Below are 22701 nucleotides of genomic sequence, written 5' to 3' on the forward strand. Positions count from 1 at the left end.
CATCTCATCTGACAAACAATGTTTTAACACACTCATCAGAATTACAAATTGTACAAAATATTGTGAATATTTTGATAGATTATTGTTTTTGTTCTCAAGAAGACTCTGATATATTGTCATTAAAAGACGTTCTGTTTATCTTCTTTCAGATACAGTCACAGTCAGATTATAATTGCATTGCAGCCAGCCTGTGAGTGGGTGAGTGAGTGAGTGAGTCAGTGTGTGTGTGTGTGTGTGTGTGTGAGTGAGAGAGAGAGTGAGTGAGTGAGAAGTGAGAGAGAAACAACCCTTTAATATTTCAGTTAATCTGCCAGTAAAGTTGATTATAATCATAATTCTAAAAATCTGAAGTGTATTTTCATCTCCTAATGACTGAAACTTTTAGGATCAAAAGAAAAGTCTGTGTACATTTATATATTTTTTCTGCATAATCAGTCTATTGTGCTGCTTCTAGGCACCGTGGAACTTGGGACACAGTCTGTGGAATGTGGGTAGTCATCAGATACTAAGTGGGTTTTAAATGATTTTATCCAAATTTGCTTAGACTACTAAGTAACTTAGCCAGGGCGTAACTGGAGTGATATATCTATTTATCCCATACTGGACAATGTAAGGGATGAGGCAACTAATCTGATAATAAACTTAGGTTCACGATCTGATAAATATGCAAATGAGGTACCCAAGCAGAAATTACCTTGTACGCTCCATAACGTCTACTTGCCTCATAGACGGTGCTCGATACTCCCAATAAGTTTACACATCAGTGCTTTAGTGTGTGGATGGATGGCTTTAGATAATGTGGCACTACATGATCATTGGGGTACTCCACTCAAGCATTGAATCCATTCCTGGTTTCTACAACTACTTTAGAGTGAGATACAGTCTTTGGCATCGATTATTTCAAAAATGACATAAATCTAAAATGGATTGATACCCTCAAGTGTACTTGACAAAGTCTCTCATAATACAATGTATATTCCTAATTATGATTTTATGATAAAGAGACACACCCAGCTGAGGCAACCTATACATCCTTGTGACAACTTATACACATATATATATAGATTGGGTGGGAGTTGTTCTGGAGTTTTCACACTGTGTCAGGTTCTGGGATGATCTTGTCCATCGTCTTGGGATGGTGGTTTCATGGCGCCACAGTGAGTGCTTCATCAATCATCAGAAGACCTGCCCCATAAAACAAGAAGGCCCTGCACACCAAACATATCCATTTTAGGTGACAGTGCAGTAAGAAACATACTGCTGGAAGTGATCATGAGATAAGTAGAAAGTTTTCTGCGGACCGCCACGTTCCTTCCTGGTGTGTATTGATCCGCACAACAGGAGCCACCGGAGGGCTGAAATACTTCTATGGTTATGGCTACTCATGTGAAATAAACCCATCAGACAGTGATACGCTTTCCTCGGCCCACGTAAACTGACATCTCTACCTTGCTGTCCACACCAGAAACTGGCGACATTCTCCCAGCATGAACGATTGATCCATTAAGGCAGTCAACTGGAGCACACATGAAGAGGCTGCCTTGTGAAAATCAATCCAATTTTCAATCTTTATATTGGCAAAAAACTCCATTTCTGTTGTTTTTAAGTATTTATCAGATAATGTGAACCCTGCTTGGTACGTGTACAGAATACGAACACACAGGGTGGTATTGTGTCCTGATTTGACAAGATTTGATCATCTATATATTGTCTCGAGGCAATGTGACTCTAACATTTCTATTGTCTGCAGATAATGGTTCAAGTATTTCACAAGGCAAGTCATTTATACATCATTACTTTTTCATATTAAACTGACATGTTATGTTGGGTATAACATCCCATGTAGTTGCTGCAGTGTCCTGATATTGTTACATCACTGCTTCAAGGAAAACATATCTCCCTGCCAATAATGAACACATTTTGTCCATGTGTTGCAAAATATAAAAACAGGATATAAAAGATTTCTTTATAACGGTAAGGTCATGTTATCTCCTATTAAGACAGAGTGAAAATATATTAGCATGGATCCAGAAAGAGTGTGTGAGTGTGAGTGAGTGAGTGAGTGAGTGAGTGAGTGAGTGAGTGAGTGAGTGAGTGAGTGAGTGAGTGAGTGAGTGAGGTTTAACTGCACTATGAACAGCATTTTAACACCAGATCACACACACATCTATCTGTCAGGTCACGCACACATGTCTCTGTCACATCACAGATCATACACATTTCTCTGTCATATCACAGATCACACATATTTCTCTGTCACATCCCAGATCACACACACATTTCTCTGTCAGATCCCAGATCACACACATTTCTGTCAGATCACAGACACACATTTCTGTCAGATCACAGATCACACTCACACACATTTCTCTGTCAGATCACAGATCTCTCTCTCTCACACACACACACACATTTCTGTCAGATCACACACATTTCTCTGTCACATCCCAGATCACACACATATTTCTCTGTCACATCCAAAATCACACACTCATTTTTGTGTCAGAATGAGTGAGTGAGTGAGTGAGTGAGTTTAGTTTTACACCGCACTCAGCAATATTCCAGCTATATGGCGGCGGTCTGTAAATAATCGTGTCTGGGCCAGACAATCCAGTGATCAACAGCATGATGATAGATCTGCACAATTGGGAACCGATGACATGTGTCAATCAAGTCAGCAAGCCTGACCACCCGATCCCGTTAGTCGCCTCTTACGACAAGTATAGTCGCCTTTTGTGGCAAGCATGGGTTGCTGAAGACCTATTCTACCCCGGATCTTCTCTGACAGATCACAGATAACACACATATTTCCCTTTTACATCCCAGATCACGCACACATTTCTCTGTCAGATCACAGATCACACACACATTTCTCTGTCAGATCAGACACACACACATTTCTCTGTCAGATCACATAGATCACACACACACACATTTCTCTGTCAGATCACAGATCACACACACATTTTCTCTGTCAGATCTCTGTCGGATTCCAGATCACACACACATTTCTCTGTCAGATCACAGATCACACACGCACACATTTCTCTGTCAGATCACACACACATTTCTTGGTCACATAACAGATCACAAACACACATTTCTCAGTCACATGACAGATCACACACACATTTCTCTGTCAGATCACAGATCACACACACATTTCTCTGTCAGATCACACACACATTTCTCTGTCAGATTCCAGATCACACACACATTTCTCTGTCAGATTCCAGATCACACACACACATTTCTCTGTCAGATCACACACATTTCTCTGTCAGAATCCAGATCACACACACACATTTCTCTGTCAGATCACAGATCACACATACACTTTTCTCTGTCAGATCACAAACATTTCTCTGTCAGATTTCAGATCACACACATTTCTCTGTCAGATCACAGACACATTTCTTGTCAGATCACAGATCACACACACTCTGTCAGATCTCAGATCACACACACACACTCTGTCAGATCACACACATTTCTCTGTCAGATCCCAGATCACACACACATTTCTCTGTCAGATCACACACATTTCTCTGTCAGATCACAGATCACACACACATTTCTCTGTCAGATCCCAGATCACACTGCATTTTCTCTGTCAGATCCATCACACACATTTCTCTGTCAGATCCCAGATCACACACATTTCTCTGTCAGATCCCAGACACACACATTGCATCTGTCAGATCACAGATCACACACACATTTCTCTGTCAGATCCCAGATCACACACACACAGATCCCAGATCACACACACATTTCTCTGTCAGATCACAGATCACACACACATTTCTCTGTCAGATCCCAGATCACACACACATTTCTCTGTCAGATCACACACACATTTCTCTGTCAGATCACAGATCACACACACATTCCTCTGTCAGATTCCAGATCACACACACACATTTCTCTGTCAGATTGTCACAGGTCACTCTCTCTCTCACACACACACACACACACACACACACACACACACACACACACACACACACTTCTCTGTCAGATCACAGATCACACCCTCCTTTATCACTGGCACATATCAGCATTACTTGGTCAATCATCATCACGGATCAACCGGCAAATACAATACTGATTACAAATCAATGGCTTCAATTACTCCATAATCAAAATCATATTGATGTTTCCATTAGAAAGGTAGAAGTGGATGTCGAGTTACAACATTTTAATAAACAAACATTCATGGCCTCGGTGAAGCTTTCAAAACATTTTACGGTGAACATGTGGAGGGCATTCCCAAATCTTATGCATCATTGACAAATATGATATCTAATTCAATTCCCAATTTTGCCATGTTTCATATGTTCCTTTGTGTTTTCAGATGAACAGCCTACTCCCATGTGGTTGTCATGGGTGCCATGAGTTCAGCAGGTCAAGGCCACATTTTGGCAGTTCTGCATCTGCTAGCTCCACCTGGTGGTAACCCTATCTGATGACATAGTAGGAATCGTACAGTAAACTCAGATTGGAGCAGGGATTATGATGATTCGGGCCAAGGTTTTATAATTGTTACTAGACAGACAGATTGCAGGGTGTACCTCCACCCACCTTGTCGGCCACCTTACCTGTTGGCCTATCAGATGGTTTTGGTTCACCTTGGTACAGTGTGCACCTCGCCTTTCAAATCATTCAACTGCCTCTGTTACTTCAATTATCAGAGTGTCATTGGGTTTTCTCCTTAATAAGCAACACTTGTGTCCAGCTAGTTAATGAAATACTGTCATGTTGTAGGCTAGAACTCCTTAAAACATCACATCTCTTCATCTTAACTCAACAACAACATGCAACAAGTTTGATAGCACTGCTATAAAAACAAACTTCAGATCAATGAGATTCTGCTTTCTTTTCCGGAAAAGTGACCTGGATGCACGCGGAGTCGTGGCATTAGAAAGTTAAACAAACAACTCCTGTTGTCATGAATCACCAGCGAGCTTGCACAAGTGCAAATTTTATACAGAAATGATAACATTCTCATATATCAGACCTTCTACAAGTGTGTTCTGGCATGAAACAAACACATCCTGATTGCCAATAATCACAGAAAACTGACAATTGTTTTAATATCATTTTATATTTTTGAAAAGGCAAAAACTTCAAGTAATTGACAATCCTGAATGCTCAGGTGATTAAAACAAAGCCATGTTTATTGATACACGTCTACTGATTTGGGTTTTTCTAGCGATGCCAAACAGGATTAGAGATTGCTCCCAAACAGTGTCCTGACAACGAAAGCCAAAATCAATGTCCCCTGTGCTCCACTGTTCATCGAACATCAAAGCTGGGCTTGTGGGGATCACCAATCAGTGACGGCAAACCTGTTCAAGTGTTCTCCAGTTTTTCTCCCCACTAAGCAGATCAGGCCATTAGGCATGACATGAAGAGCCATTGGGAATGAGGTTTCTGGAGCCATGGGGGGCCCTGACACAAATGTCAGAGGTGATCGCTAACCAATGTCCTTCACAAACGTACCACAAATAAACGAATTCCCCAATTTCTAAGATTAAAGTAACAAGTCATTTGCCCTGTGTATATGTTATCTGACAGCAATCTGATGGAGACATATTAGGCATTGTGAAGGTATGTACTCACAAGACACTTGGCTTCACAGTCTTTTGGTTTGATTAATTTCTGCACAGATCAAAAGGAGAACCAGAAAAGAGTTATTCACATGGCAACATTGTCAACAGAATTAAACATTGAACAAGTCCATGAGCAGACAATACAACCCCTTACAACCTCCCGTCTGCTTCCCAAGGTTTATAACACAGTCACTAGGGCACCGTGCAAATGTCCGCGTAAATCGGCCATGAATTTCAGACATTGAAGTCAACTCATTCAAAGTAAAAAGTCATTTTCACCCTTGCCAGGAATGTATTTTTCAGATATGTGGTTGAAAAAGAGGGAAAAAATGCTTCATTATACTTGCTGTTAAGGTATTTACAACACTGAGGTCACAGACAGAGAGACATTCCACCTGGTCGGAGAATAAATTGGCCATAAAATTGATAAACACATAGTTTAAAGACTTTTTCAGCAGTAATTTTTGTGAAATACACTTTCACTTGAATATATCCATTTAACATTTTTTATATCTTTTTATAAATGTGCTCATTTTAAATACAGCACGTGACATTTGAATAAAACAATTTTCTCTCTCTATCTCTGTGTATGAAATGCGCAGACAGACAGACAGACAGACAGACGTTTTTGGTTGGTCACTAATGAACACATGATACAATAAAGTCGGAAGTATCTTGGCCTAGATGAAGTCAGTATTATCATTACAACCACAAGTATTGTCATTAAAACAACCAGCATCATTCTTAGTGCAAACTCCACATAGGCATACATCTGACCATTTCTCACAACCAGTGTAAGTCCACAGTATGTTAATATAAAACAGAAATGTCACTGGAACAAAATTAAATGTAATTTGTTATTTTTTCTTGCGAAATGTTCCAATTGATATTTACCAGTTCATGTAACGCTACACTTCAAACTGAATTTAAGATGTTGTGATGCAAGCAGTACGTCAGCAGGCCCTGTGCGGAGAGACGGTAACAGCTGACAATAGGAACAGAAACCTATCACCTTTTAACATTTACCTGGCTGTATGGCCTTTGATGGAAACTAACAACCATGTGCAACTAAAATAAATCATACACGCCAGCTAAGACAGTGTCAGACACCACTGAGCCGACACCTGACGATTTAAGGATATTCTTCACTGAGACATTTTCTGTGAAATACATCCGATCCTGCTCCGAGCAAAGGCTGTTTCCATCTTACAAGTCTTTCCCCAGCTAATGCCTCTTGCTCCACCTATCAACTTGCTGGCAGTGGTTTGCAAAGCCCTGATAATATTAATTTCTCACATATTTCAGAACCCAATACATTATTAATTTCCATGAATACAACATAATTCAGATTTGAATTACCAATTTGTGTCAGCATCTAATCGGATTCAGCTGTAATCAATTGTGTCTCTAAAACCTTAAGGCAAAATATTTCTACTAAGTCATCTTCTGCTTTAAAAGGAAAACAGACTTTGCTTCAAAAAGTTCATAATCATTTGCGTCATAACTGCTCAAACACCTGTGTGGAACTCACATGCAATATATAATGCAGAATTATCAGATACAACCAAGTAATAAGTCGTTGTTTTTGTAGCTATGGTATATTCTCCCCACATGATGCACAGAGTGAGTCACTAGTTATTGAATGATAAAGTAACATGGCATCGTCATAAACCAAAGTAGCAATCACACAAACACACAAACGGGAACCATATCATTTTGTTTGTTGTTTACTGCAGCATTTGCTGTATGAATGTGATCTGAAAATATATGATCCTGGACCAGACAACCCAGTGATTGACATCCTGAACATTGATGTACGTAATTAGGATACGATGAGTTGACTCAACCAAGTCACAATCCTGTGAAGAGTGAGTGAGTGAGTATGGTTTTATGCCGCTTTTAGTAATATTCCAGCAATATCTCGCAGGGGACACCAGGAATGGGCTTCACACATTGTACCCATATGGGGAATCGAACCTGGGTCTTCGGCAAGACGAGTGAACACTTTAACCACTAGGCTACCCCACCGCCCCTCTGTGAAGAGTTTCTTTCAGCAGCATTGTCATGATTTCGAATATGATTCTCTCAGATATTACGTTTTTGATCTTAAACAATCCTATCCATTTCGTGTGTCATACAAAATAAGTAATCTCTTCTTTCAAAATACTTGTACAGTACATCAAACTAAAAACCAAAGTTTATTCAGTGAACACTTGGCTGGACAGGATCAGAGTTTGAGGTGATCATCTGTCAGAAGGCCTATCACGAGTCCCCACCAACAAATCAGAGACATTTATTTGAAATAGACATGAAACGACTATTAACTTTGAGATTAATATTACAAAGATGAAATGAAGACTATCTTGAAAAAGTCATGAAGAAAATGTCAAATGTATTTCAGTAGCGTATTGCCTAGCGACTGTATGAAACCAAATCCAGCTGGAGAGAGATGCCAAGCAGATAGTATTGTTTCCTTGATAGAAATATATAACCAGATTTGAAGCAGGCTCTTTCAGACTAGCATGAATCATCCAGATCTTTCTGTCAATCAGAACTGCGGAAGTATTCATTTGGATTCACGGAAATAGGTTTTATCTAGAAGAAAGACAGGTAATACTTGGTGGATCTTTATCCAGTTGATCCGCTAAGAAGCGGCAGGAGGTAACAAAATATTCTCTACTTTTGTCACATTTCTGACACCGATGAAAAAGAATAAATGGCAATAATGGACTTTCTTCCAGAATGTCAAAATGGCTTTGCCTCTGATTGTGTTGGCATCAGTGGGGCAGGTATCGCTCATCTATTGACGAACACCTACTACATCACTGGTAGTGAGTCAGAAACATGTGTTCATCATGTAGTCAGAATGCTGAAAGGGGCGTGGGGTACCCTAGTGGTTAAAGCATTTGTTCATCATATAGTCAGAATATTGAAAGGGACGGTAGGGTAGCCTAGTGGTTAAAGCCTTTCTTGATCAAGCTGAAGACCTGGGTTCGAATTCCCACATGTGTGAAGTCAGTGGGGTAGCCTAGTGGTTAAAGCTGGTGTATAGTCAGATTGCTGAAAGGGAAGTAGGGTACCTAGTGGTTCGATTCCCATCATATGGGTACAATGTGTTAAGCCCATTTCTGATATTGCTAAAACAGTGTACTCCACTCCACTTTATTTTTTGACATATCTGTATACTTTTAAACTTGATGAGAAAGTGGGCAAATGGGTATCAAAACCAGACAGTAAAATGATCATTTAGGAGAAGTCAGTTTTAGACACATGCATGACCAGGGAAACAAGCAGGCAAACATTTTGATTATTTTATTAATGTGAGTGAGTGAGTTTAGTTTTACGCTGCACTCAGCAATATTCCAGCTATATGGTGGCGGTCTGTAAATAATCGAGTCTGGACCAGACAATCCAGTGATCAACAGCATGAACATCGATCTGCGCAATTGGGAACTGATGATACGTGTCAACCAAGCCAGCGAGCCTGACCACCCGATCCCGTTAGTCGCATCTTACGACAAGCATGGGTTACTGAAGGTTCATTCTAACCCGGACCTTTACAGGTATTTCATAAGACTCTCAGTGCTCTAAGTTTGATACCAATTGGAAGTGGCTAAAACTGACAGAATATGTAAGCATTGCAGACACTTTGTTGCAGGACTAGTCACAACTCTGAGGACAAGTGAAGGAAGGTTATTGGCTTCTTCATTACATTGTTTTCTGCTTACACTCATCCCACCTGTGAGTGAGTGAGTGAGTTTAGTTTTACCCCGCGTTTTAGCAATATTCCAGCAATATCACAGCAAGGGACACCAGAAATGGGCTTAACACATTGTACCCACGTGGGGAATCGAACCCGGGTCTTCAGCGTGACGAGCGAACGCTTTAACCACTAGGCTACCCCACCGCCCCACTTACACTCATCCCACCTGTGTTGTGGCAACACATCATGATTGATGTATACATCAACTCTAACTCAGCATTCAGCTGATGCACCATGAAGTAGCTCTGCAACATTGTGACAGAGCAACACAAGTTGTTATCCATGAAGCCTGTCATACATTCATGTTCTTCCAACTTCTAAATGCCTATCAAAAACTACGGATAGTCATAAAAAAGTAGAATGTTTAATACTATGGAAAGGTAGCCCAACTGGTACAACATCCATTCCATGATGTAGATTTGAATCCTGACCTGCTGGTATCTGATATTGTAACATTATCTGGAATGCTGCTGAAAGCAGAATCTAAGACCAAAGACATGATCCTTTTAACAGCCCACATTCTGTATGAGAGGTTTCCAGATATCTGACTATTTCAGCCTCTATATAATCTTCATTCAGCCTACAATGCCAGGCTGGTATGTGTCATACCAGTGCTATCGGATTTACTTAAGTGAATAAAGAAAGTTTGATTGGCAAACTCATGTAGCACCAAATGTCTAACACGTTCTTAAAGTTCATGCATTAAGATATTAATCAGAGATGGAATGACAATACTAAAGTCCTCTGTGACAAGTGTGTCGGTCAGAACAAGCCATCAGGAGTCCTTACTGTGGCACCATGACATGGACCTAATGACACCACTAATACAATGTGTTTCAGGCCCAGGACTTCACAATGACAACTCACAAACTCCTGGGGCGGTGGGGCAGCCTAGTGGTTAAAGTGTTCACTCGTCACACTGAAGACCTGGGTTCGATTCCCACACGGGTACAATGTGTGAAGCCCATTTCTCGTGTCCCCACCATGTTATTGCTGGAATATTGCTCAAAGTGGCGTAAAACCCAACTCACTCACAAGCTTCGGTTGGGATTTCAAAATTTGCTTTAATACTGATAATGAATCTTCTATGCATGCTTCAGGAAGTAACAGGGGGTGGGGTAGCCTCAAGTTTTCAAAAAGGTTTATGTTAAAGCTTAGATGCAACCAAAAAATAAACATAATTAAAACACAATTATCACTAAGTCATATTCATCCCATATAATATACATTGCTGATTATGAAAATAACAAATAAACAAAATTATAAGCGTACAATCGCAAATCAAAAGTGCAATATTTTGTAGTTGTGTTTACTTCCCTTTGAAACGAAGCATCCGGGATACCGAACCCAGTCAGAGCAGGTGGGCGTGCACTTAAGTGTCAATAAAACAGGCATTGAGTTTTGTCTGTGACAGAGGCATATCCATATCACAGTTAGACATTCTGACAATGTTAAATAATGACGTTGCTTTTAAGTATATATGTTTCATCGTGTGATTTTTCAACTTTATAAGTTGAATTTACATTTTTGATAATTACTTACTGTATGTCCATACCAAAAGGTATCAGAATCTGCAAAGCTGTGTTTTGCGTTGCATGTGACCTTGAAGCACATGTAAGGGACATGTAAGGGACATTACCAAAACTGATGTCTGATTACCTACCCTAGCATGACATCCTGTGCTCATGGGTCTGACAACACATTCATCTGCATCACTGATTCCTTCCACTATCAATCAGTAATGTTGTTACTGCTGTCCTGTACTTTACTACAAAAGTTTGATCTCCAATATAACATATGTTACACTGACACTGTCTAACTGGGGTTTTACATGAATCAATCACACAATCTAGACAGATTGTCTAGCAGGTGAAGTGGACATAAAATCCCTCTGTCTCACCATAACAGGAACAAATCAAAATCATGTAAGTGGAACAAATCCAGCTGTCATCTGACCTCTCCCTTGTCATGCCGATGACCACCCAGCAGGTCAGCAGTAGTCGTAAGTGGTTCCTGGGTTGGCAATTAACAGGACATGTCTCCCTGTCATTTAATCTGACACATTGACAAAGGAAGTAACATGTAGCCACGCTGCAGTTATCAGTTATTATCAGTTACTCTGATCACCAGTTCATGTTTCATCTGGCCTGACGTGTTCAGCCACTGGAGGAGAGTGAGTGAGTTGGTGGACATAACGAATGATCTTCAAGAATTGTTAATGAAAATGGGTATGGCTGCACCTAGGCATCCCCAAATGATAGCTAGCTACAGATATTCTATAATATGTTTGGCTCCAGTACAAATGTGAATCATTCTTAATTAGAATCAAATATGGTCAAATAATTATTAAAAAATAAGCTTACTTAATACTTTATCAGTTGGAGCAGCAATTAGCTCTTCTATGTCATTTCAGAACTTAATTAAGTTTGATGTCTATATTTTGTTGGTCTGTCGAAATATTGAAGTGTTGAAAAAAGAAAAATACTGATGAGCAAAGAAGTTTTAAAGCTGCTCAAATGGGGGAGTGATTACATTGTAGCCATGTGACGTTCAGTTTCAATGGTCCAGCTGTTTCAGCAGACATGTTTGTGATGGACAATGGACAACAGGCAATGGACAATCCAAGAAGTACAAACAGCACACAACTTAAGCAAACTTACTTTCAGTCAGTTGAGCTGCTTAAATTGTACCATCAAAACGTGCCATCAACACTAACAGTCCATTGTCTTACATGACCATCCATGTACTGGGGCGGTGGGGTAGCCTAGTGGTTCAAGCGTTGGCTCTTCACGCCGAAGACCCGGGTTCGAATTCCCACATGGGTACAATGTGTGAAGCCATGTGTGTCCCCCGCCATGATGTTGCTGGAATATTGCTAAAAGCGGCGTAAAACCATACTCAGTAAAACCATCACTCAGTCAGTCAGTCAGTCAGTCAGTCCATGTACTGATGAAACATGCTTCTCAACAGAAGTTGAAGAACACCTGATTCCGTTATATTCCTATAGTTAATCTGAGCAGCTAATTTGGTCTGAAAGAATGGGGTATTCTTTCATTTCTATGGAGCAGTATATATCAAGGTTGCAAGAGAATCATGGAGTTTGATGCATTTACTTCTTACCAGTGATAAACTACACAGAGTGAAATAATACACTTCAGTGATAGCTCCAAACACTTCCTGGTTATCATGGCAAGCAAAACACTTCTCTTATCAGTGTTCCCTTATTTGTCTTGTAGAGTATATGGGAGAGTTGCCTGAGAGAAGACATTCATGCAGTGTTTGCGTTAGTGGGGGTTGAGCTATTACATACATCTTTCATGAAGCCAGACTGACAATGAAGGCCTCATTTACCCAGAGTGCAACAGTTGGTTCCTGGCAGTGTTGTCGTATGTCACCATCAAATCTTCCTGTTCAATATACATCTTATCAGTTCAGAGGACTATGAATATGTATTGAATATTTCTTCATATTTCACATGAAGAATTCTAACACCAGTACTCTTTTCTATCATTGTTTGTGTGGAATATTGCATTGTATTCAATTATGTTGGTGCCAAGACCATTTATTATTTTGACTCAGACATATGTACATTATCTTTGATGGAATAATCTGAATACAATATTGTAATGCTCTCAAGTGTGTGATGCACAGTTTGAATGGGAAAACAGAACAACTCTACCCTGCAGCAGTCTACAGCTAAACCTGTCAACTGGACTTTTTAACTGTATTTCCTCAGAGGAAAACAGATGGAAATTTCCTGGGTTTTGCCATACAGTAGGAACAGTTCAGACAAATTCATAATCCACTGATTGTTCCCACATCATATTTACTGTTAAACAATTGAAAATCTAAGTCCAGTCTGAAGAGTTACAACCCAAACTGATTAGGTAAACATCTACATGAATTTTCTATACCTCTCCTAGTGAATAGAAATCATTAAATATAACCTCTGCTAAAAGCCCTAATAAATATGCATATTAAGATTGTATTTAGCATTTTGTTTTCCATACTAACTCATAATCATAAAATAAAAACTTGGCAGGTGAAAAAATGATAATATAGAACATTTGACCTTCAAATATTTTCCGAGCAAAATATTTTCAATTAATAGTCAGGAAACAATGAGCATATTTTGCATTTTCAGTATATAGTTTTGGAAAACGATACATTAATCAGCATGTGTTTGCATTCAACAAATTTAAATTGTTTTAAATCTCACTCTTCTGAAACAGTAACCTTTTTATCTGTGATAGCTTAGTTGTTTTACTGTCCTTTGTTGACAGATGTTTGAAATGTTTTACTACAGGGTTAAATCCCTAGGTCAGCTGTCTGTTTAACTCTCTGGGTCAGGTGGTCAGTTTTATAACATTGGTCAGCTTGCTCTTATACTATAAAGATGTCTGATCCTGCTGTGTGTCAAGTCCTGGTCACTCCTCAGTCTGACAACCATGTCTAGCCAGGAATTTGTGGAACATATAACCTACTGGGCATTATGGAGAATATCTTGTCATATACAACAGATTAGAGGTGAATATAATATCATAGCTTAGTAGAGATATGTCATGAGAGGATGATGAATAGGATTATTGGGATTACAAGGACCAAGTGCCGTTGTTATGGATAAAGATGATATAGGAGTATATCCAACTGGGAATATAAGGATATATATATATATCATGATTTGTGAGGAACATTGAGCTTATATATCCAATACAGAAAAGCAACCATGGTTGTGAGGTTGTCAAGAACTTATTTTCAACTCCTAGCAGATTTGACTGATATTGGAGAATGTCGTGTTGCCTGACATCACTCTGTGTGTATTTTACTGGTGCTGCCTTCACAAGACAATGGTAAGACTGAACGGAGTTATCTCCCCTGCACTGTCTTCTTCTCAGGTAATTCAGGGGTTACGGTATATTGTGTAGTTTTGGTATCTGGAATTATGTTGTATTTTCTGCAAAAAGTAAAAGTATAAGGTTCCATCACAAGCCTTGCCACCTGGCTGATGAAAACTAGCATGGTCCTCGTGTTTGGCAGTGAAACTCATCTAAGAACCATCTTTGAAAATAAATAAAGATTTTAAAAATTTCTTAATATTTATCAGTTGCACATACAGTCTAATAAACAATCACAATGCCTCCATCTGTACTTCCTGACCAGCTGATGCTGGGAGAAGAAAATCACCATGTCTCATATAGATGAGTTGTTTCCGTGCAGACTGAGTCATCAGACAGTTCAACTGATCTGCTGAAAAAAAATATTGGCAGATGTTTCTAGTTGCATCATCTTGATCAGCTTGTTTTCTATGCAAAATACATATCACAAGAGTTAGATACTCCGTTTTTCACTTATGAAACCAATTTCTCACAAATGAAAACACTGTTAGAAATTCTAATACCCACTCCAATGTTGTAATTGCATCCCATTTAAAAAAAAAGTAAAACAATAATTTTGCTCCAGTTTTGTGTAATATTAACAAAATAATTTGATAGCCAGATTCCTATTTTATAATGAATGTGTAGCGGCCAGAAAAGTTCCAAGTCCCCTGTTGGGATTTGAACCGAGGACCTTCTGATTTCAAATGGCCACATGACCAAAGAGGTTAACCCCATCAGTTGCTGACAAGGTACAGATTTCATCTATGGGATGACTCACCAACCTGCTACAAATGTAATGCTTGCTTAGACGGCTGTAACGGAGACAGGTGTTTTACACTGACTGTAACACCATTAGTCCTCTCCTGAACTAATCACATCACTATAACAAGATTTCAAGACTGGATTTTATGCGGCCCCAGGTGTAAATTTACAACAAATTCATAGCATCATTTCTCAGTATTAATCTCCACATCTCAGGGTATTCATCTCTGACACATATTCCTGTTCACGAGCCATGTTCATAAAGATCACTTCACAAGTAACTCTTTCCGAAGGCAAATGCTGCAATGAAAGCTTCACTTCTACCCAGACCTGAGTACAATAAGATCAATCTGGCATTAAGAAGCCAGGGGGAGGATCAGGTCAGGGGTCTTTAACCTCCATCAACTGTCAATCAACACACAATCACACTTGTCTGAGTTAAAGCAGTCACCTTCAGGAGGAGTGATCTGGAGTGCCGTTACAGGGCCGTTACAACCACCACACTTGGAGACTCTGGTAGAACATCAATCTCCAACCATGATGAAGACATAATCCTGCAGATGCACTCACACGAGTATTTCCATAATTGAAAATCGCAGATCAAACGTCTAAACGAGGAAGACCTCTCAGTTGCGTGAACGTTTGTAGAATGTAAACAGGATTGTTGTCAGGTTGATTTCCTTGGAGCCTGTCAACAGGCTTGAGTTTAAATGTCACAAGGCACTTGGAAATGACTGTCTACTGGAAGCTTAAGGAGTAGACACTGCCAGACTTTCTAGAGGAAAATCTGAATGAAGGTACCGTCTGCCAGACTGTTTAGTCTCATAGAGCTGTACATGTGGACACTGTCTGCCAGACTGTCCAGTCTCATGGAGCTGTACATGTGGACACTGTCTGCCAGACTGTCTAGTCTCATGGAGCTGTACATGTGGACACTGTCTGCCAGACTGTCTAGTCTCATGGAGCTGTACATGGGGACACTGTCTGCCAGACTGTTTAGTCTCATGGAGCTGTACATGTGGACACTGTCTGCCAGACTGTCTAGTCTCATGGAGCTGTACATGGGGACACTGTCTGCCAGACTGTCTAGTCTCATGGATCTGTACATGTGGACACTGTCTGCCAGACTGTCTAGTCTCATGGAGCTGTACATGGGGACACTGTCTGCCAGACTGTCTAGTCTCATGGAGCTGTACATGGGGACACTGTCTGCCAGACTGTCTAGTCTCATGGAGCTGTACATGGGGACACTGTCTGCCAGACTGTCTAGTCTCATGGATCTGTACATGGGGACACTGTCTGCCAGACTGTCTAGTCTCATGGAGCTGTACATGGGGACACTGTCTGCCAGACTGTCTAGTCTCATGGAGCTGTACATGGGGACACTGTCTGCCAGACTGTCTAGTCTCATGGATCTGTACATGGGGACACTGTCTGCCAGACTGTCTAGTCTCATGGAGCTGTACATGGGGACACTGTCTGCCAGACTGTCTAGTCTCATGGAGCTGTACATGGGGACACTGTCTGCCAGACTGTCTAGTCTCATGGAGCTGTACATAGGGACACTGTCTGCCAGACTGTCTAGTCTCATGGATCTGTACATGTACATGGGGACTGTCTAGTCTCATGGAGCTGTACATGGGGACACTGTCTCACTGGAGTCTCTGGATATGTACATGTGGACACTGTCTGCCAGACTGTCTAGTCTCATGGAGCTGTACATGGGGACACTGTCTGCCAGATTGTCTAGTCTCATGGAGCTGTACATGTGGACACTGTCTGCCAGACTGTCTAGTCTCATGGAGCTGTACATGTGGACACTGTCTGCCAGACTGTCTAGTCTCATGGATCTGTACATGGGGACACTGTCTGCCAGACTGTCTAGTCTCATGGATCTGTACATGGGGACACTGTCTGCCAGACTGTCTAGTCTCATGGAGCTGTACATGTGGACACTGTCTGCCAGACTGTCTAGTCTCATGGAGCTGTACATGTGGACACTGTCTGCCACACTGTCTAGTCTCATGGAGCTGTACATGGGGACACTGTCTGCCAGACTGTCTAGTCTCATGGAGCTGTACATGGGGACACTGTCTGCCAGACTGTCCAGTCTCATGGATCTGTACATGGGGATGGACTGTCTGCTGTCTGCCAGACTATCTAGTCTCATGGAGCTGTACATGTGGACACTGTCTGCCAGACTGACTGTCATGTGGACAGTCTCATAGGATGGAGCTGTACATGGGGACACTGTCTGCCAGACTGTCTAGTCTCATGGAGCTGTACATGTGGACACTGTCTGCCAGACTGTCTAGTCTCATGGAGCTGTACATGTGGGGACACTGTCTGCCAGACTGTCTAGTCTCATGGATCTGTACATGGACACTGTCTGCCAGACTGTCTAGTCTCATGGAGCTGTACATGTGGACACTGTCTGCCAGACTGTCTAGTCTCATGGAGTCTCATGGTCTGTACATGTGGACACTGTCTGCCAGACTGTCTAGTCTCATGGAGCTGTACATGGGGACACTGTCTGCCAGACTGTCTAGTCTCATGGATCTGTACATGGGGACACTGTCTGCCAGACTGTCTAGTCTCATGGAGCTGTACATGTGGATAGCCTTGTGTACAATTAATTGTGTGAGAACATTATGTGCAATGTATTGTGTGAGGTTTGTGTGCACATTCAAGTCATTTCACTGCCAGGACAGAATGGGCTGTTGACGTTTGTGTCAATGTGTGGAACTGAACCTGTGCCTCTGGCATTCATTATCAAACCCTGCTTCCTGTGTTCCCTACAGACCAGAAGAAATCCATAAACCCATTAAGTCCTTACGTTCTGTTGTTACTTTACAACACAGGTTCCTACCGCTGACACACACAGATGCTGTCACCTACCGATGTTCCTCCATGGCATGAAGGGCAGCAGAACTCTCTATACAATGGTGTGTTGCCCTTTCTATACTCAGAGTTACATTGTGCACCTTGCTGTACACATGTCCAACCTGCCGCTGGCCAAGCTGCTTCAACATTGGTACATCACACAATGGACCTTCAGTGAAGCTCCTCAACCAGAGACCACAAAAAACAGCAGAGAGATTGTGGATTGGGATTGTGCACAGAATATTGTAACATAGAAGTATTTTATTTCAGTGCAATGTTCCATTCATTAGAGAAAACTCTTACCATTTTTCTTGTAAAGAAGAATTTCGGTTTTAGTTTCTTTTTTGTCTTCCAAGGCACTTTCAATCTTCTGTTTTTCATCATTGTCCGTATCTTTACCAAACAGGAACTTGCAGGCGCAGCGCTTCGCCATGACTTGGGCCCGGCCATACCCAGTGAGCTCACAGAAACCATCCGAGCAGTACACGATGGGTTTCCCCGTCACCTGAGCATTGCCAAGGACAAAGTTACTATCTGCAATAGACAAAAAATATCATTGTTTCACTTGACATATATATTCATTTGAACAACACCGAAATTCCTAGTTTTTCATCTCTTTGTTTTACATCTAACTTGTGGAAACATATCTAAACATATTAATATAATACCTGAATACTGGCAGTGGTTTACATCTAACTGTGGAAACATATCTAAACATATTAATATAATACCTGAATACTGGCAGTGTTTTTAACTGTAAACGTGTTTTAACTTGAATGGTATTCCCAGAGTGGCCCATCACGGCATGACCAGAGACAAGTGACACCAGACCCTGTTCCTACCAGCGGACTTTGTTGGGAACTATTCTGGCCCACACTGTTGTTACCCAGGAAATCCTACCTAATCTGGCATAGAGTGAATATTAACTGAGTTCCAACCAAATTTCACTATTGTCGAGGATGTTAGTCCCCTCCCCTCCTGAATCCTCAGTACCATCTTTGAGACTTTCAGAGTGTCATTGGTCACTACTGTAGCCCAAATAGTACTTACCACAAAAACAATGAGAGAGGGATGCAATTTGAAGTCTATATTAGAGAAACAATATTGACAAAATGAAATGTATGATAAAAGGTTTCATGTTAGTTTTGTTAAACATGCTGTATCTTTGTACGATATGTGTCACAGTCAGTTGAGTCCCCAATGCCCTCTATGAGACACCTGTAGTGGTTAGAGCATCCGCCCGGAGAGCGGAAGGTCACGGGTTCGATCCCCGACCGCATCATACCAAAAGACGTTAAAATATGGTACTTGTTGGTTCCTGCCTGGCGTTCGGCAATAATGGGTACAACAAGGACTGGTCGGCTCGGAGTCAGTATAATGTGTCTGAGTGGGGTATTCATGCTTCACTGCGGCATGGTATCTCAGTGGGCTAGCACTATAAAACCAGCCTAAGTCTGGGCTAGTACAAGCAGCCACACATAGACATACACACACATGCACGTCGTCATATGAGCGAAATATTCTCAAGCATGACGTTAAACCCAATTTCACCTCACCTCACCTCTATGAGATACCAAATACCTACGTACACTAGCTGTGAGGCAATATTGCCTTGAGCATAGGCGGATCCAGAGGGGGGTGCAGAGGCACCCCCCTTTTGTCCCAAAAGTTTATTAAATGACCATTGAAACTCTTGTGAAAATTGAGTAGTTTATTTCCATAATGCATGTGTGGCCATAGGCCCAAATACATAATACAACAATAATAATATGGGTGATATTATAAACAATCATTTTCGCTTCTTAAAAGCAACATGAATGAATGCCATTAATTTTGTAAGCACAGAGTGTGAAGTTGTTGACATAAGTTTTGAGAACATGTGTACTGATGGGTTCCTGATCACATAACTTGGTAGAATAGCTATTCTGATGGTGTCAAGGGAAGGCCATATCAAAGTAAAATGATAGAGATCTTCGATTTCATATCGATCACAGTGTGGACAGATATGTTGCTCACGGGGCATATTTGATATCCGGCCTCTATCAATCTGTAGACTTGTATGTCCAATTCTTGCAAGAGTAAACTGGCTATAAAAAGTTAAGTAGTGAAGAGTCTAATAAGTATTCTTCAGCATCAAGAGTTGTCTTGTATGTTGAGTATGTATCATATCTTGAGCTGCTGGTTAAAGCGTCATGCCACTGTTGAGAACTGATATCTTTTAAACGCTGTTTAAAGTCCTTAACAAAATATTCGTAACACCAACATCTTGTGAAGCCCAAGCATATCCCATGCCAACCTTTTGTAGTAGGGTTCTAACATGAGGAACACCATGTATAATGGAGCCTACATTGTCCAGATTATACAACATGCCATATGCCTTGCGTGGTAGTCGATGAGGCGGGAGATGAAGGAGTCTGATCCAGTATTTGATGCATCTGGCGGCACCATCCACATACAGAGGATGGCGTCCACACTCTCCAAGGGCCATAGCATTTGGTGTGTTTGTACCGGTTCAATGTAGCGTTTACAAGCAAGATATTGAACTCTCTCAATTGTCTCGACTCGTGTGTGTCCCCATATTTCACTTCCGTATAACAGGATGGGCTTTATTTTTGTGTCGAATATTTTGAAATAGGTCTTGAATGGTAACTTTCCATATGCCCACATTGTACGTAAGATGTTCACTAAGGAACGTTTGCCGTTAGTTGCAAGGTGAAGGGCGGATTGGCGCAGAGACAGGGATGGTGTCATCCCATCCCAAAATGAAGTGTGCACCTCCCCTTTCTCAACAGTGTGCAAACCCCCTCCCCCCTTCTCAAAAAGCTGTATCCTCCCCTGTTGAGTGCCAAGATCCACTTAAATGATGCCCTAAGCATAACATGGTTACATGTCTGTGACAGCTGCCGCGGCTTATTTCGTTACATTGGGGCAATAAAAATATATCTGATCAAGAAGCTGGAATACATCAAATTTCAAACAAATCATTTTATATCTAAACTATTTTACAAAAATATTGATGGATCTTCTTTGAGTTAGCTAGGATAATGATTGATATCTGCATCCTTGTTGCAATACCACACCAGCACTGAAACTTAATCTGATAAGAAGGATCGCTCTTGGGGATTAGAGAAATGATCTGATAAACTTTTAAGCATGAAATCAATTAGGATGCTATTCCCATGCCATCCTTGGCGGAATGATACAATGGTTGATGCACCATGGCTCCTATTGCATTCTGGGACAACACTAGCAACACCTGTCTGAGAACCGTAGACCCTCCAAACTCACAATCTGATACAATATGTTTGGCTCAATTAACTCCCTTGTCCCAGTAGGTGTCACACCCTGAACTGGATAGGGAAAAGACGGGTTGGACTCTACAACAAAGAATGATTAATTAACATTGCTTTTTCCTGCATTATGATTTCAAAGACCCTATCAAATATCGGTCATACAACAAAAAAAGAGTAAAAAAACCTATTTCAGCTAAAACCTGTATATTCTCATGAAAAGCAAGGACATATGCACTGACGTTCACTATAAGGCACCATAGCCAGTGTTGTCAAAGATGGTGGTGCAGGTAGTATTGTCAGAGAGTTAATCCAGTCCAGTTGAAGAGAACCTCTCTCCCGAGGTGAAATATTCTTTTCCCTGATCAATGGAAACCCAGTAGGTCTAAAGAACTCCTTCAACCTGCTTATTTTCAAGTTACTTATTTGTAAAAAACAGGAATGTGACTGTGTGAAATTTTAGACAAAAGAACTGCTGGAATATCATTGGTGAACAGTAAAAAAATGTTTGTTTGAAGACAAACTCAATGAACAGACACTAGCATCTCCCCTATCCTTCCCCACTGTGTTTTGTACGAACAACTTGGGATTTTTATGGGCACTTCGTGACTTTTTTTCATAATATTGGAACTGGCTCTAGACACATATTTTTGTATTTCTGTTATGATTTTCATTGACTTTAACCAACATAAGAAATAGACAAGGGACAGTACAAGACTGCCAGGAGAAAATACCTTTAGGGGGTCATGACTGATTCAGAACAGATGTTTAAGCATCAGTTCCTCAACTTGTTTCAGGTAGTATAGATATTCATTAATGGGGAGACTCTGAATTAGCCTGTTTTAGATGGGATCATACCCAGAGTCACATGACCTTGACATTATTAGCCAATCAGATTACTGGCAGGAATTTGCTGCTGGCACTGCTTACTGGTGGTGTCTGATGGTAAAAACCAGCACCACCTTCAAGTTATTATATGTAATATCCAACTTCTGCTGACCATGTCTATATGGGTCTCAGCTAGGGGCCACTGCCAGGTTGTCAGGGGCATTTCTTCTGTCTGCTTCTGTACTGAGCATGTTGGGTAATTAGTAACCTATAGCTGCAAGTATATGTCATATATTTTGTCTGTCCACACCGCAAGTGGGTCACTTGTATTCTTTACTAATTGTTCTGTCCAGTCAGGATTTACACTGTTATTTACCTATTTCATTTTATTGGATACACAAAACATTTGCTCATCATAATGACAATTGTTTTGAGTGTAGCGGCCATAAAATTTCCGAGTCCCGTGCTGGGATTCGAACCACGTACCTTCTGATCAGAGGTCGGATGCCTTGTCCACATGACCAAAGAGGTTAACCCTGTCAGCAATCTGACAAGGTATAAGGATGTCATCTGTGGGATGACTCCTAGCCCTGCTACACCATTGGGTGTACATGTCTCCAAAATAAAATAAAATAAACTATCCACCAAAACACACTCTACTGAGCTAAAAAGTCAAAGAGCTG

General features: G+C 40.8%; 1 protein-coding gene across 1 annotated transcript in view; it reads right to left on the reverse strand.

Moving 5' to 3' along the window:
- LOC124273951 (potassium voltage-gated channel subfamily H member 8-like) overlaps nucleotides 1–22701 on the reverse strand; it is a 248216-nt gene that overhangs the window by 95147 nt on the left and 130368 nt on the right. Inside the window, exon 2 of the mRNA XM_046709298.1 lies at nucleotides 18204–18434. Coding sequence (XP_046565254.1) covers nucleotides 18204–18434 — 231 coding nt within the window. The remainder of the gene's footprint in view (nucleotides 1–18203; nucleotides 18435–22701) is intronic.

Source organism: Haliotis rubra, unplaced genomic scaffold, assembly GCF_003918875.1.
Source record: "Haliotis rubra isolate DU_JTF1 unplaced genomic scaffold, ASM391887v1 Scf186, whole genome shotgun sequence".
NCBI classification, from domain to species: domain Eukaryota; kingdom Metazoa; phylum Mollusca; class Gastropoda; order Lepetellida; family Haliotidae; genus Haliotis; species Haliotis rubra.